General features: G+C 40.6%; 1 protein-coding gene across 2 annotated transcripts; it reads left to right on the forward strand.

Annotated features, from left to right (window-relative positions):
• Positions 1–2,473: 2,473 nt before the first annotated feature.
• On the forward strand, positions 2,474–14,519 carry pcnx4 (pecanex 4). 2 transcript variants are annotated; one of them, XM_055170118.2, is made up of 11 exons: positions 2,474–2,630; positions 3,563–4,359; positions 4,530–4,712; positions 7,427–7,944; positions 8,244–8,344; positions 8,435–8,554; positions 10,161–10,521; positions 10,603–10,706; positions 10,827–11,974; positions 12,091–12,277; positions 13,538–14,519. In XM_055170118.2, the coding sequence occupies exons 2-11, from the start codon at positions 3,656–3,658 to the stop codon at positions 13,787–13,789; spliced, it is 3,678 nt and encodes a 1,225-aa protein (XP_055026093.2). In that variant the 5' UTR covers positions 2,474–2,630; positions 3,563–3,655; the 3' UTR covers positions 13,790–14,519. The 2 variants fall into 2 exon arrangements, with proteins under 2 accessions (XP_055026093.2, XP_055026094.2); XM_055170119.2 differs by lacking the exon at positions 2,474–2,630 and adding an exon at positions 2,721–3,156.
• Positions 14,520–14,541: the final 22 nt, after the last annotated feature.

The following is a 14,541-nucleotide window of genomic DNA, read 5'->3' on the forward strand; positions in this document are numbered from 1 at the left end:
TTATAGCACATGCATCTATATAGCCACTGAATTTTTGCGTGTACTTTTTTTTAGGACATGCACATCAAACATACACAGTTTAAAGTTTTGCAATCACCTTTTCTTTAACACGTGAATTCTTAAAGAAACAGCTTTAGCAGCTATGGCAAACAGTGATTTGTGCCGGACCGTGACACTAAAAAGAGGTTTTCATCTGATGTGTTTATTTTCAGTGGGCTGTATTATGAGGGCAGTTCAGCAGCACAACTGAATATCCACTGTTTGGAGAAATTCAAAGGCAATCACACACATAATGTGTTCAGTAAAAACCTGTCATCACAGCTCAGGGTAATTCTCTTCCTGTTTTCCTCTGAAACATAATGGTGGGAGGTTGGCAACAGAGAGAACATAAACCGACAGAATGAAAAGAAGCTATTAAAATGTGAAGAAAATAAGGAACGCAAAGTCTGTTGAATTTAAAGGTGAACCTGCTGTGGAAATAACACAGAGCTCTGTTTAATAGGTCAGAGACATTTTCAAGAGGTCAGTTGCTCTTCATGGCTTGATCTGTATTTTTTGCTGTTGTTGGTATTGTATGCAGAGATATGTAGAGTATGTGAGTGACAAGCAAGCATACTATTGGCCTGTAATAAATGAAAACAAGTTTAGCCCATTTTTTCTTCTAAGGCCCTGTTTACACAAGAACGCTCGAGGGTGAAAACGTAAAAAATATTTAATTGGATGTGCCTTTCGTTTACACGGCGACGGCATTTTTGGGGCTTAAAAACGCAAAAACATGAAACCATACTCCAGAGTGGAAATCTTAAAAACGCTCTAAAGCGTTCCCGTCTAAGGAGGCGTGCACACCAAAACTTTTACGCCCGCGGCCGGCGCATGTTTTCAAATGTTTCCAATGGAAGCTCCACGTTTTTCAAATAAGCCAGCAGCTAGCAGTTTTCTTCCGCACTGAAAACCTTCGGGAAAAATTTGGGTAAAAAGCTCCGCTCATCAATGTCAGTTCTCACGCGGCCGTCCAATCACAGTGGAGGAGGGGCGGGACAAGTATCACAGCAACCAACCCTCTCACAGCTGACGTTTCAGCTCTACCAAAGCTCTTAGCTGAAGAAAGCTGGCACTTTTGCGTTTTTCTCTTTATTTATTTATATATTTTCTCTATTTTCCACATAGCGTCCATTTTTGTAGCTCCAGATATACTGCTTTCCTCAAACACTCTGATTTTGTACTAAGCTCATTGATCTGAAAAGCGCTGTGTCCCTGATTGGACAGCTAATCTGTACGTTGTGATGCTGTTATGCTCCTCACTATGTTTGAAAGATTCGCCTACAATGCAATGCTAACAGGAGTTAACTTACAGGCTGTGAGTCAAAGCAGGAGGAATTATGATAATGTCGGTCTTGTCCACATCAACAGGCCCAGGAAGTAAACTGTTGCCTACAATCCATGTGTTGTAGCCCAAGAAAAGAGATTTACGTTGGAAACAATAACTCACCTCCTCGTTTACTTTGGGGTTTGTACCTTTTGCATATCGTTAACATGTACATATACACACTTACACACCAAAGGAAATGGAAAATCGTGAATCGGACGATAGTTGCTTTTTAATGTCTGTACCTTTAAATGCAGATGAGCTACAGCTCTTCACTCCCTTACAGACAGACAGTAAGTGCTTTCAGTTAAAACAGATCTGATTAATACAGTCTGAGGCAATACTATTAGTGGACAGAGCACAACTCGCTGAGGGTGGAAGCTATGCTAATGCAGAACTGTAAGTGGGCGGGCTTTATCAATGTGACCTCACAATGATAAGAGAATCAAAACGGCATGTCTAATGAGACTGCTTTGGTTTAATGGGGATTAAAAACAAGGAGCGGGTGGATTTTTTTAATCATAGGGTGGTTGTGTTCGCACACTGCCAACACACATTATGTCCAAACACCTTGTAAAAGTGGATTTTGCCTAATAGGTGCTCTTTAATACCCTTAAATTAATCCATACAATTATGAAGACCATGGTACAAAATGAAAAACACACCCCTATTTTCAGTAAATATTGGTTTTATTAAATATACCAAAAATGAATAGAAAAAACAAAAACTTTCTGCAAATAGAGTATACATTGACTGCAATTTTTTCAGCTTTTATATTTTGTTTAACATCAATTGTTTTGATTAACTCAATAAGCTTGGCACGTATTGTGTGTAATTTGTGTCAGTTTGTCAGAATCAGAATGATGTTTTTTCGCCAAGTGCACACACACACAAAGAAATTTGTTGTGTTTTTTACCGGATCTCTGGGTACATACATTTATGACAAGATAGAAAGTAAATAAAAAAAAAATGAAGTAAGAAATGAAAATAATCATAATAATATGTGTAGAGCTTTAGGTTACACACCAAGCATAACTACACAACATTTGATACAAACACTCCTTTAATAACATAATATAAAGTGTATATGTGCCAATCACTTTATGGATCTGTCCATCCATTTGGTCTAGCGCCTCCCTCCCTTCAGGCCGCATTGCGCAACTGCAGCATCATCAGCCGAAGTGATGATGGGTAGCGGATCGCCTTTAGCCCCACACGACTCCTTTACCCACCCTCGAGCCTTTCCAACAAGTCTTATTTAGAGGTACGTTATATTAAATACAGATTGTTTTTATTTAGTACTTTTAACGTGTTTAAAGAAATCGTCTTTCAAACACAAACACTAGCTGCTAGCGTTAGCCGAGCTAATCCCTCTGCAACCCCCTCCCTCTCGCCTCTCTTTATCTACTGTTTGGAGAAACTCATGGCGATAAAATGGCGTTATTAGACATTAACTCTGTGTTTTTAGTTACTGTAATTGTGTTTAAACTCGTTGTTAGGTTCATGTTTGCTTCTCTGGTTGTCATAGCTGCGGGGTTAGCATGTGAACAGATTATAGTCCAAACCCACAACAACATGACTGCATAACAATCATAGTATCAGATGATAAGCAACAAAAATCGAATATTATAACTGAATCCAAAGATCAAGCACAATTTATTGGACGAAGTGTTAAGTTATTGGCGTGACGCTGATTTGGTCACAAGTCGCCTCCTGGAGCATCTGTGTTTTATGTTTATTTGGGATACAATCGTCTCTCTACATGTTATTTTGCTCATAACAACAAACAGGTAAAATGTTTACATGCACAAATGCTCATAGTTTAGATGGGAAACAATGTATTTATGCAAACATTGTGATTTTTGTTTGATCTTGTGTTTTTAATGAAAACCACTCTAGTTTAATGTTTCTCAACCAGGGGATCGGGGTCTACTAGGGAACCTCAAAAAAACTTACGAGGGGGCACAGTGTGACTTAAAATGATTTAAAATTAGATAAAACGAGCATTAGAATAACTAAAAAGATATTTATTTTTTGGACATTTTTATAACAAATCCATTTTTTGTGGTTATGCCAAAGTCTAAAATATTTTAATGTGTATAAATTGTGAGTTGGTGGACCTTAAAGTCACAAAGATTGAGATCCACTGCTCTATCTGACATGAAAGTTATATGATATGTCATTGTCTGTTTCCAGTGACTCATTGCCGACAGGACAGGGCATGTGTGTGTTTTGGAGCAGTTAGGAGGAAATGACTGAGTCAGTTCCCATCGTGCTGTGTTCATCACCATGGGGCCAGATGTGCCCCTGCTCAATGACTACAAGCAGGAGTTCTTCTGGAAGCGCTTCCCACAGACTGTTTTGGGCGGGCCAAGGTTGAAACTTGGCTACTGTGCTCCACCGTATGTGTATGTGCACCAGCTGGTCTTATTCTTGACCCCATGGCTGTTGGGAGGCATTGGGACGGCCCTGTACCAGCTGAGGGTGCTGGACGACGCCCGGGCGGGTGTTGTTTCCGGAATGCTCATGCTGGGTGTCGGCGGCACCCTACAGGGACTGGCACGGTGTATGGCACGTAGGACAGAGGTGGTACAAAGACTGCCGTCCGCCAATAACATCCTCGCAGATGAGGAGGAGGTGGAGTTTACACACTGCGTGGCACCTGAGACGGTACAGTTTGTGGTGCCGGGGAAGAAGTTTATGGGTAATGTAGTTCTCCATACATTGCTTTCCGGAGCACTGTGCGGGTTGTCCACCTGGTATTTGTTACCGGATCGACTGGGCAGCTTGTATGGGCACACAGGAATGGGACTGGGTGCTATTGTGCCACTGTTTGCTCTGAGCTGGGTGACTGTATGTATCGCAGAGTACTCGCTTGTTGTTAATACCGCAACAGAAACGGCCACGTTTCAGCCACAGGACACATATGAGATCACACCACTCACCAGACCCCTCTACGTACTTGCCTTCATTGCAGTGGATCTGGCTTTAAGGTATAATATCTTACTTTTTTACTCCTCTCTAACAGTCTGTGCTGAGTGTTGTGAAGTCAGTGAACTGTTAGTAAAAAGCTATAGTAATCAGCTATATTAATAACATTTCCAATTCGGTTTCTACTGAATCTACTGTTCTCATCTTCAAGGTTTCTCTCATTTGTATAAAGTTTTGTAGGTTCTGCCGTGGTGGAACTACAGGTTGCAGCTCAGGTGCTCCATGCATTGTTTGTGGCATTGCCGGTGCTTTGGGCTTTGGGAATGCTCTCTCCATTGGATGCACTTCTGCTGTGGGCCATGGAACAGACTTTGGTGCATGGCCTAGGGGGCTCAGCCATGTCCACCAACATCAGGTAAACACTGTACCTATCTCTCACTGACTCCTGCTCCTATGTTTACATTTATGCATTTTGCGTGCACTACTAATTCAAAAATTACAGTTTTCAAATTATTTTCAGGCCTGACTAAAGTCATAGACATTTTATATGTTGTGTTGTGTTATGGCACAACAGGTTAGGGAGTGGGCAATTGACCTAAGATTTGATATCTTTGCAAATTTTGTCAATAATCAATCAATATATCTATGTTTTTGCTTTTGCTCTAGAATAATTGAAAAAAGTAATTTTAAGAAAATATTGACCACTTGACACACCTGTTTTGTTTGCTGTTTTGATTGATGATGATGAGTAACTTTGTGCTGCTTGTAAAGTAAAGGTGGAGTGAAATTACATATTTGGGTGATTCTCACGAAACCTTGGTTTTAAAAATGTCAAGCATGAAAATGTAAAAATTGCTTAAATTTACTTTTTTTCCCACCAGACATTGAAAAACAAAGTCTGGAGTAAATGGGAACATTAATTTAAAAACTTTTACTTATCATTTAACACTTTTTGTAACATAATTTAAAAAATTAGTCCTAAAAAATCTCATTACCGCAACAGTCAGAAAGCATCAACACTGACATATTTGCAAAATGACATGACAAACCTGAAAGAACATAATTTGGAGATTCTGCACATGCATTTAAAAAGTATTCAAAGTATTATGCTTCTATTAATTAAATTAACATTTAATAAGCATCTGTTGCGGTAATGATAATCAAAATGTCGTGTAAGCATTCTGACAAAGACAATATTTCAAATTAACTGTAAAAAAAATGATCTTACCTGGTAGCCATCTTGAAGTAACTGGTCCATGTGCTTGGTCACTCAAAATCAAACTTTATTAAAATTCTGTATGTGTGCTTAAACTGTTCTCAAAAAGTGTTGCGGAGGATGAGAACATCAGGCATGGACACATCATTTTCCTAATTTTTCTTCATTATTATTATGCGTGAATATTCAGTAAATATTTTTTCTGTCATCTAAAGTAGTCTAGCAAAACATCCATTTATTTTTTTTCTAAATATTTTTGTGTTAATTTGATTAAATTACAACATAACGCATGTTCAAACACAGCAGGACACATTGCGGTAATGAGAATTTCAGCAGAAAATGAGATAAAATTTACAATTATAATTAATGTTGAAATCACACATTGTGCAAGGTAGAACACAGTATTGTGTTAATTCTGATGCTTTTTAATGTTACTATATTACACATTTTAAAGCTAAAATCATTAGTGCCGTGATGTTTCAATGGTTTCGTGAGAATCACCCATTTGCATCATCTTTATCACATGTATCTTAATTTTTAATAATATATGAAGAGTTTGGTTCCGAAACGCAATAAATCCATTTTGACTAATTTCGGTAAAACTTGTTTTCTAAACCAAGAAAGTTACAAGATGAAAACCACTATTTTCTGTTACAAACTTCAAATAGTATCTTTAGGTTATAAAACATATTTTTTTTTATCCAAAATTAGATTTTTAAAGATTTATTATCAAGTTTTTTTCCAAAATGCTATAAATCTATTGAATCAATATATAAATGTGCATTCATCTTTGCCATGTTATATTCATTTAGTTGACTAGTGGTATACACTGATTAAAAAAATTAACATTAATGTCATTAATCAAAACACTTACTTTGTCATATTAAGAACACTGTCATTGCTGCGGTTATACTTGAGACATCGTCGCTGAACTTTTTTGACAGCGATCAGCTGTAAAATGTTTTTGTCCTGCTCGATTTTCGTTGGCTTTGAGTAAAATAATGGAAAGTTTTTCATAAGATCCCCTGGATCAGTGTGTTAGCATGACAGAAGCTTGATGCTGTCGGGAGAACAAGCAACAGACGGCATTTTTCTTGTGCCTGAGTGCCTCTCGCGTAAATTATTGATTTTGATGGCTCATGTTTCTTCCCCGCTACAGAAAACCACCACAGGTTTATAAATGCCATCAAAAGTATTATTTTGTTTTTGTTGATCACGAAGTACAAAGTAGATGAGGAAAACTAGGGTTCTGTGTATATTCAACACGCCGCCATTATTGTTTACAGTGTGTGAAATGGTGCGCTGTGATTTGTTGAGCAGATTTATTGCATTCTGCAGAGAAGGAGGACTGGCGTTTATCGCGTTTTGGGAAAAAGGGAGAAAAGATGACAGAATAACATGGCGGATATTGGATTTTGCGTAAACTTAAGAATTTACTTTTTAATACTGACCTGATACAATACTGATTTTAGAGGTAACTCCGTTTTTTAATGGTGTTTATCGTGTTTTGGAACCAAACTCTTCATATAATATTCAAAAAATGTTTTCCTATCTTCAGCGCATTTATCTCGATCTTATTCAATATATTGCCCAGCCCTACACTATAATATTAAAGGCGGAGTCCACGATGTTTGAAAAACGCTTTGGAAAAGGAGACGGCCAACTACCAAAACACACTTATAGCCAATCAGCAGTAAGGAGCGTGTCTACTAACTGTCATTGTTGCCTGGGTTGCGTATGTGTGGGGCGGGTCTATCAACAGAAGGTCCAGATTCTATTGGGGTAGGGGCGTGTTTGTTTAGGTGATTTAAAATATCAACATTGGCTTTCAAACATCGTGGACTCCGCCTTAAAATCAATAAAATATTTGTTTAATAAATCTGATTGTATGAATCTTCTCTCTTCTTTTTCAGGCTGCTGGTCATGTTTCTGTCATCTGTCTGTGTTGTCATCTGCACGTTCTTTATTCCCTCCTCCCTGGGTGTGGTCATCTTCACCGTTGCCATGGGTTACCTACTAAGCCAGGATCTGAGCCAGCTGCTGGTGCTAGTGAAGGGGGGCTCTTCAACCTTGGGTCTGGGCTGGTGGGGACTTCCTCTTTCCCTACTGCTCCTAATAGCAGCTTTGACAGAAGCAGGACTCCTTCATCAGCTGCACTCCAACTTAGGGAACCAAACACTAAGTGTGATCTCTATAGAGAACTGGGGGTCTTCTGTGGTACCTCCAAGCCCGCAGGGGGTTATAGGCTTGCTCCTTATTTCGTTGTTTGTCATCATTCGTCTGCTGAGGGAGATACAGGGTGCATGTGTGCTCGGAGGAGTCATGCTTAACCCACTCTTTCCCAAAAGGGTCACGACAGCTCAAGCTTTTAGGAGGAAGACACGTGGCCTACGTGTTGCAGGGATAATTAGGAGGATGCTGTTAAACCTGGGTGAGTTGTTTGTACTTCGGAAATCAAACAGTGGTGTAATGCACTCAGTCGATACTTTTCTTTGGTAGATATGTATCCTGGGACTCAAATAGACGACTTTGGTGTTGCTAACAGTGTATTACAGTTTTTACATGGTGCACAATGCTTTACCAACATAATGCTCTACCAAATGAGCTATAACACTGTTTTTGTGTATCTGTTCTACTTAAGTGACTTGAACTAATTTTTTTATTCTAGAAAGTTCAAAAGATATATTAATGTGTATGATTTAATACATGTGCCAACATCTGACATTGCAGTTAGTCCTTTGGCGATGATTGCGTTTTTGTCTGTGGATGAGTCTCTTCAGAAGCTGCACACGGTCTCACTTGCAATTGGCTTCACTCGAGCATTCAGAGTGGTACGATATTTTGACAGTTAATCGACATTAAAAAGACTTGAATAGCCTCATTTTACAGAAACCCCTTGACCCCTGGCTTCTGTATGACAGGTGTGGCAGAGCTCTGAGGCTGCCCTGCTACAGATGGTGTTGGTGGTGATCATCAGGTTTGCTGGAGGGCACAGAGCCGCATGCTGGCATGAGTTGGGCACTGCAGTGCAACTGATTCTGGTGAGTCATAAGAAAAGCACTTGGACTGTTTAAGACATCATAGGTTTTTAAGATGATTTTAACTTGCCTGACCAAAATTTGTTACAAATTTTGTAGTTTTATGATAGTTAAGCTGGTGCTTTAGAAGCTAGTTAACCATATGGACAGCAGGGTACATACCTAAATTTGGTATAGAGTCAAATGTAACTACTTATAAATACTAAAGGCATTAAAGGCGGGGTGCATGATTTTTGAAGAACACTTTAATGCAGGGTTTACACCAAACGCGTTTTGGGCGTCAAAATCGCGTCTACCGCGCCTAGTTTGTCGCTTGAACACTTTGAAAGCATTCGCGCGTGTAGAGCGGAGTAGACGCGCGGAAAAAGCAAGCATTTGACGCGCGTCCGAGGCAAAATCCGCTTCTTGTGGGAGGGGCAACTGCTGTGCGAGTATCTGTTTGCAAGATGACTGATGTTACTTGTGTATTTATCAAGAGTTTGTATTGGGCAACCTTACTATAGGGGGAAAATAAACGGCGCGGGTCGATAAACGTCACGTGACTCAAAAGTGAAGTGTGTATTACAACTTACCAGGTTGCCAAAAGTCCTTACTGACACTCTTCCAAGCGAGGTCCTTTTTATTCCTGTCTCCTAATAGAAATAACAACTTGTGTCATATAGCTCCGAGTGACTGCTTGAGTGAGTGACTCCGGGCGGGGCTGCCACCACAGCAGCAGGCAGGCTTTTGATTGGTTAACGCGGCGCGAAATTCCGCCAAAGTTAAAATTTTTAAACTCGGGCGTCAGCCGCAAATTCGCGTGAACCGCAAAATGCACAATAGCACCATTCGCGCGTACCGCGCACAACGCTCATATTGTCTTGTCAGAATGCTTACACGACATTTTGATTATCATTACCGCAACAGATGCCTATTAAATGTTAATTTAATTAATAGAAGCATAATACTTTGATTTTAAATGCATGTGCAGAATCTCCAAATTATGTTCTTTCAGGTTTGTCATGTCATTTTGAAAATATGTCAGTGTTGATGTTTTCTGACTGTTGCAGTAATGAGATTTTTTAGGACTAATTTTTTAAATTATGTTACAAAAAGTGTTAAATGATAAGTAAAAGTTTTTAAATTAATGTTCCCATTTACTCCAGACTTTGTTTTTCAATGTCTGGTGGGAAAAAAAGTAAATTTAAGCTATTTTTACATTTTCATGCTTGACATTTTTAAAACCAAGTTTTCGTGAGATTCACCCGCGTATGTGTGGGGCGGGTCTAACAAAAGAAGGTCCCGATTCTATTGGGGGTTGGGGGCGTGTTTGTTTAGGTGATTTCAAATGTCAACATTGGCTTTCAGAGATCATGCACCCTGCATTTAAATATCCAAAAACTACTAAGCCAGTGTTATGTTTTGTTTACGTGTCCTTGCATTATCCCAAATGTTTTCAATAATGTTTAAATTCAGAGAATTCACAGTTTTAACCAGCACACCACCCCTGTTCATAGGGCTGCTTGGCAATGATGTCAAGTTCGTGTTATCTTTGGTGTCTGCTTTTGCTGCTATAGAGACCATGGGTGTGAATTTATGTACATATTTCTATTTCTTTCCCCACTGGCAGGTCTCTCTGATCATAAATCGTGTGTCTCAGTTTGTGTGTAAGCTGAGTTTCGCTCTTACAGTGTTGATCACATCCTGGACAGAAAGTAAACAGCGCCGTCAGTCCGCAGGTACTCTTGTGGCCCTCAACGCTGCTTTGTGCCCACTGCTGTTGGGTGTGGTGGCCCTCTCTGCCCTTCTTTCTGCCCCTCTCCTCCCTCTCTTCACGTTACCCGTCTTCCTGGTGGGGTTCCCCAGGCCTCTGCGCTCTTGGCCAGGCACCCCGGGCACGGCCTGCCCTTGCCCAGACTCCGTCTATTACCAGCAGCTCTGCAAAAGACTGGCATCCGCTATAAGGCCAGCACTTGCTAATGGCACATTTGGTGAGTGAAACCAGTTAAAAACATCACATTTATGGATTTTCTGTTAATAATCACAGTCACTGATCAACTGGATGGTTGTAGGTTCCTGTTGTCCTGGAACTCATTACCTTGGCCGCTTTCAAGGTCGGCTTTTGTGGATGTCAATTCTAGAGAGAGGCTACGGCTACTGCACCATCAACATCAAGGTACATCTGCTTTTTTCCTTTTATAAGCAAATTCATTGCTATTATAACTTACAGTCTGAGCTCTACATAAACCTACAACCTAACATAAATATTAGACTAAATCTTGTATTTTTATCACAGGGTTTAGAACTACAGGAAACATCATGCCACACCATAGAGGCTCGGCGCGTTGATGAAGTATTTGAAGGAGCGTTCGATCACGTGGAGCGTCCTGGTCAGTGTTTCCGACTGTTGAACCCTCACTGGGGTAATGCTCTAACGCCATGCTCTTTATTACCCGTCAGGGTCTACTCGGATGCCCAAAATGTTCTAACAGGCATCATTGACTCTCCAGACCACCTGCGTCAGCTAAACTCCGACTTTCTCAAAACACTTGTCTGGATTTTGTTACGTTACTGTGTACAGGAAGTGACTTCTGGTACTCGTCGAATGAAAGGTCAGTCTCTACAGACCTCTGAAAGCAAGTCACAGAGCTCCCAGCATGGCACGGCACGGATCTCCGAGCCAGGTCCGGCTGTGCTTAAAGTTGGAATTGACTCTCAAGTGCGTCCTGAGTCCTCTTCCTCCTCTTATTTTAGAGGGCAGGACAGTTCCAGCATATCATCCTTTGCCGATTGGTCAGATGAGGACGATCTATTTGGTCCTATGCCTGTGCGGAGGCCAATAAGAATGATGGTACGGACAGATGAAATGCAGGCAGAGTTGGGGTTGGGAGTGTCTTTGCCAGGTTCTGTAGAAATCCACAGCTTATATGAGAGCATGGCACTATCCTCTCTCCCCACCCTCAGGCCGCTGGGCCTGGGTCTCGGCCTGCCGACTGTGGATAAAGGAAAGGATAACAATCCTCCTCTCACTTCAACCACCTTCCCGTGCAACTCCCAGCCTCTCCATTTTACCAGCCCTCACTCAGAACTCTTCTCTTTACCTACAAACTGGCGGACTGCCCCCTTAGCTCCCTCTAAGCTCCGGGTTCTGCAACCTTGCTTCCCAGAGGCCTGGTTCTTCTTCTGTTTGTCCCAGATAGTGGTGGAGAGCTTTGGGGAAGGAGACTTTGAACAGGTGACGCAGGGTTTGCAGGAGGACCGTGCCCTACGGGAGCTGTATACCCAGGTGGTTCTGTCGTGTTGTGTGGCGCTGGGGGCAGACGCTCAGGTGTTCAGTCCCAATCTGCTCTTCAGGCTGTACTGTGGGGACGGCCCGTGGACCGAGGGACTTGAGTGGCTACGAACCAATAAAGAGCTGCATCAGCTCACACTCAGGGCTTTTAGGTAAATGTAGAGACTACTTGACTGAGTGACTATTTTCATGTACAGTGGCATAAAATACGATATTTACTTGTAAACAGTGACATTTAATGAGCTAAAATAAATGTTGTTTGTTTTAGGTACAGTGTAAAGTTGTTGGTAGATCAGGCATCTCTTGGTCCAGTAGAGAGTCTGGATGAGCTGTACATGACTTTACAGGATTACCACGACAACTGGTTCATCGGCCTCGTAACAGACCGAAGTTGGCAAGACAGTGTTGTACAGGAGAAGCCCTTCCTGTTCTCTCTTGGTCACAACCTCACCATGGTAAAAACACATTTTAACAGTTGGTTAGTTTTTATCACATTGCACTGGGTAGCCCCGCCCACAGTAAAATCTTATTGGTCTAACATTCCACTCCACATAACTGTATTTAAGATAAAGATACTATAAAGAGTTCTGATTCGTTACTTTTTGTAATGTTGCACTGTCTGGGTATCCCCATCCACAGTGAAATCTTATTGGTCAAAAATTTCACTTTACGTAACTTGACATAAGATAGAGAAGACATCAATTAAATATGTTCTTATTCGCTGCAGTTACATAGTGTATACAGATATATTTCTTATACTGAAAAAACATGACTTGCTGGTACAAAGGACACTTTCTTTTATTGCACTTATTGTGTTAAAGGATTAGTACATTTTCTTAAAGAAAATCCAGATAATTTACTCGCCACCATGTCATCCAGGGTGTTGGTGTCTTTCTTTGTTCAGTCGAGAAGAATTTTTTTTTTTTTTTGAGGAAGGCATTCCAGGATTTTTCTCATTTTAATGGACTTTAATGGACCCCAACACTTAACAGTTTTAATGCAGTTTCAAATTGCAGTTTCAAAGGAATCTAGGCGATCTCAAGCGAGGCATAAGGGTCTTATCTAGTGAAACGATTGTCATTTTTGGCAAGAAAAATAAAAAATATGCACATTTAAACCACAACTTCTCGTCTTCCTCCGGTCTTTTGACGCGCCAGTGCGACCTCACGTAATACGTCATCCCGTCAAGAGGTCAGGGATGACGTATCGAAACTACGGCCCAGTGTTTACAAGTTTGGAAAAAGAGGACCGTTCCGACGTTGTTGTATGTTGACTGATACTAATTAATGTCTTTGTGTCAGTTTATTGTTTAAAATGGTCCGCAAATGTGCATTTCTTATATGTAACACGTGACCTTTCAACGTCATTACGCAATTACGTGAGGTCGCGTTGGCTCGTCACACAGCCGGAGTAAGAAGAGAAGTTGTGGTTTAAAAGTGCAATCGTTTCGCCAGATAAGACCCTTGTGCCTTGTTTGGGATTGTTTGGAGTCCTTTGAAACTGCGATTTTGAACTGCATTGAAACTGTTACGTGTTGGGGTCCATTAAAATGAGAAAAATCCTGGAATGTTTTCCTCAAAAAACATAAATTCTTCTCGACTGAACAAAAAGAGACATCAACAGTTTGGATGACATGGTGGTGAGTAAATTATCTGGATTTTTTTAAAGAAAACAGACTAATCCTTTAAGTCATCACCTTCTTTGTCTTTCTATAGGGCACGTATACAAGCCGCGTGTTGTCTCTGCAGGAAAATCTGGTCCAGATGGGAGTTTTGAATGAGGAAGGTGTGAGGGGCCAGTGGGCCAACCTGTCCTGGGAACTGCTGTATGCTACTAATGATGACGAGGAGCGGTACAGCATACAAGCGCATCCCGTGATCATGAGGAACCTAACCGTTCAGGCAGCTGATCCACCACTGGGATACCCCATCTACTCATCCCCACCCATCCACCTGCGCTGCTTATGATAGTACCTTACCTTTACACCCTCTCATTTGTTCACTTTCCCCTAACCTGAGATCAACATGTGAACAGGTGCCACCCAGTACTGAAACTCCACACTGTCAAGTTTTTCATTTGACCTCAGATGCATAAAACTTCTTCTTTGTACAGGGTACATTCATTATTAAATAAAAATGTCAAGTATTTAAATTACAGAACTACTATAGTGACGACATCTTCTGAAATAAATGCACGGTTTAATGGAGGTCATGAATACGTACTGTGGTTTTTACAAACCTGTGCACCTGAACTCTGTTAATCGGCAAAGACTCTTCACATTTATACCGCAGGCTCATTTAGACACAAAGCCTGGATTTATTATTTTCTCTGGAAAATGTACCCTATTATCTGAACAACAGACCAAGAGAAGTAGGAACTTCTGGATGTCCTTGACTAAATCAAACCTCAAATTGAGCTTCCATTTTATGTTAACTTATTTTTTTAAATCATCTGTATGTTTTATCAAGAGGCCTAAAGGGGAGAATATTAAAAATGTTGTCCTTTTATGAACCCGTTTGTCAAATCTGAAGTATGTGCCTTGGTTATGTTTTTGAATGGTTGTGAATGATCTTTTTACTGCGACATTTGAGCACCTGATGTAAAGGATCTCCAGGTGTTTTTGTTCATTCTACTTTGGATCGGTCTTTGTATAGTTGTGTAAATGTATGAATAGGTGAAATACAGATGTTTTGTATACATCCTTTAGTCATTTTTGGTT

The sequence above is a fragment of the Misgurnus anguillicaudatus genome, chromosome 11 (assembly GCF_027580225.2).
Source record: "Misgurnus anguillicaudatus chromosome 11, ASM2758022v2, whole genome shotgun sequence".
In the NCBI taxonomy this organism is placed as follows: Eukaryota; Metazoa; Chordata; class Actinopteri; order Cypriniformes; family Cobitidae; genus Misgurnus; species Misgurnus anguillicaudatus.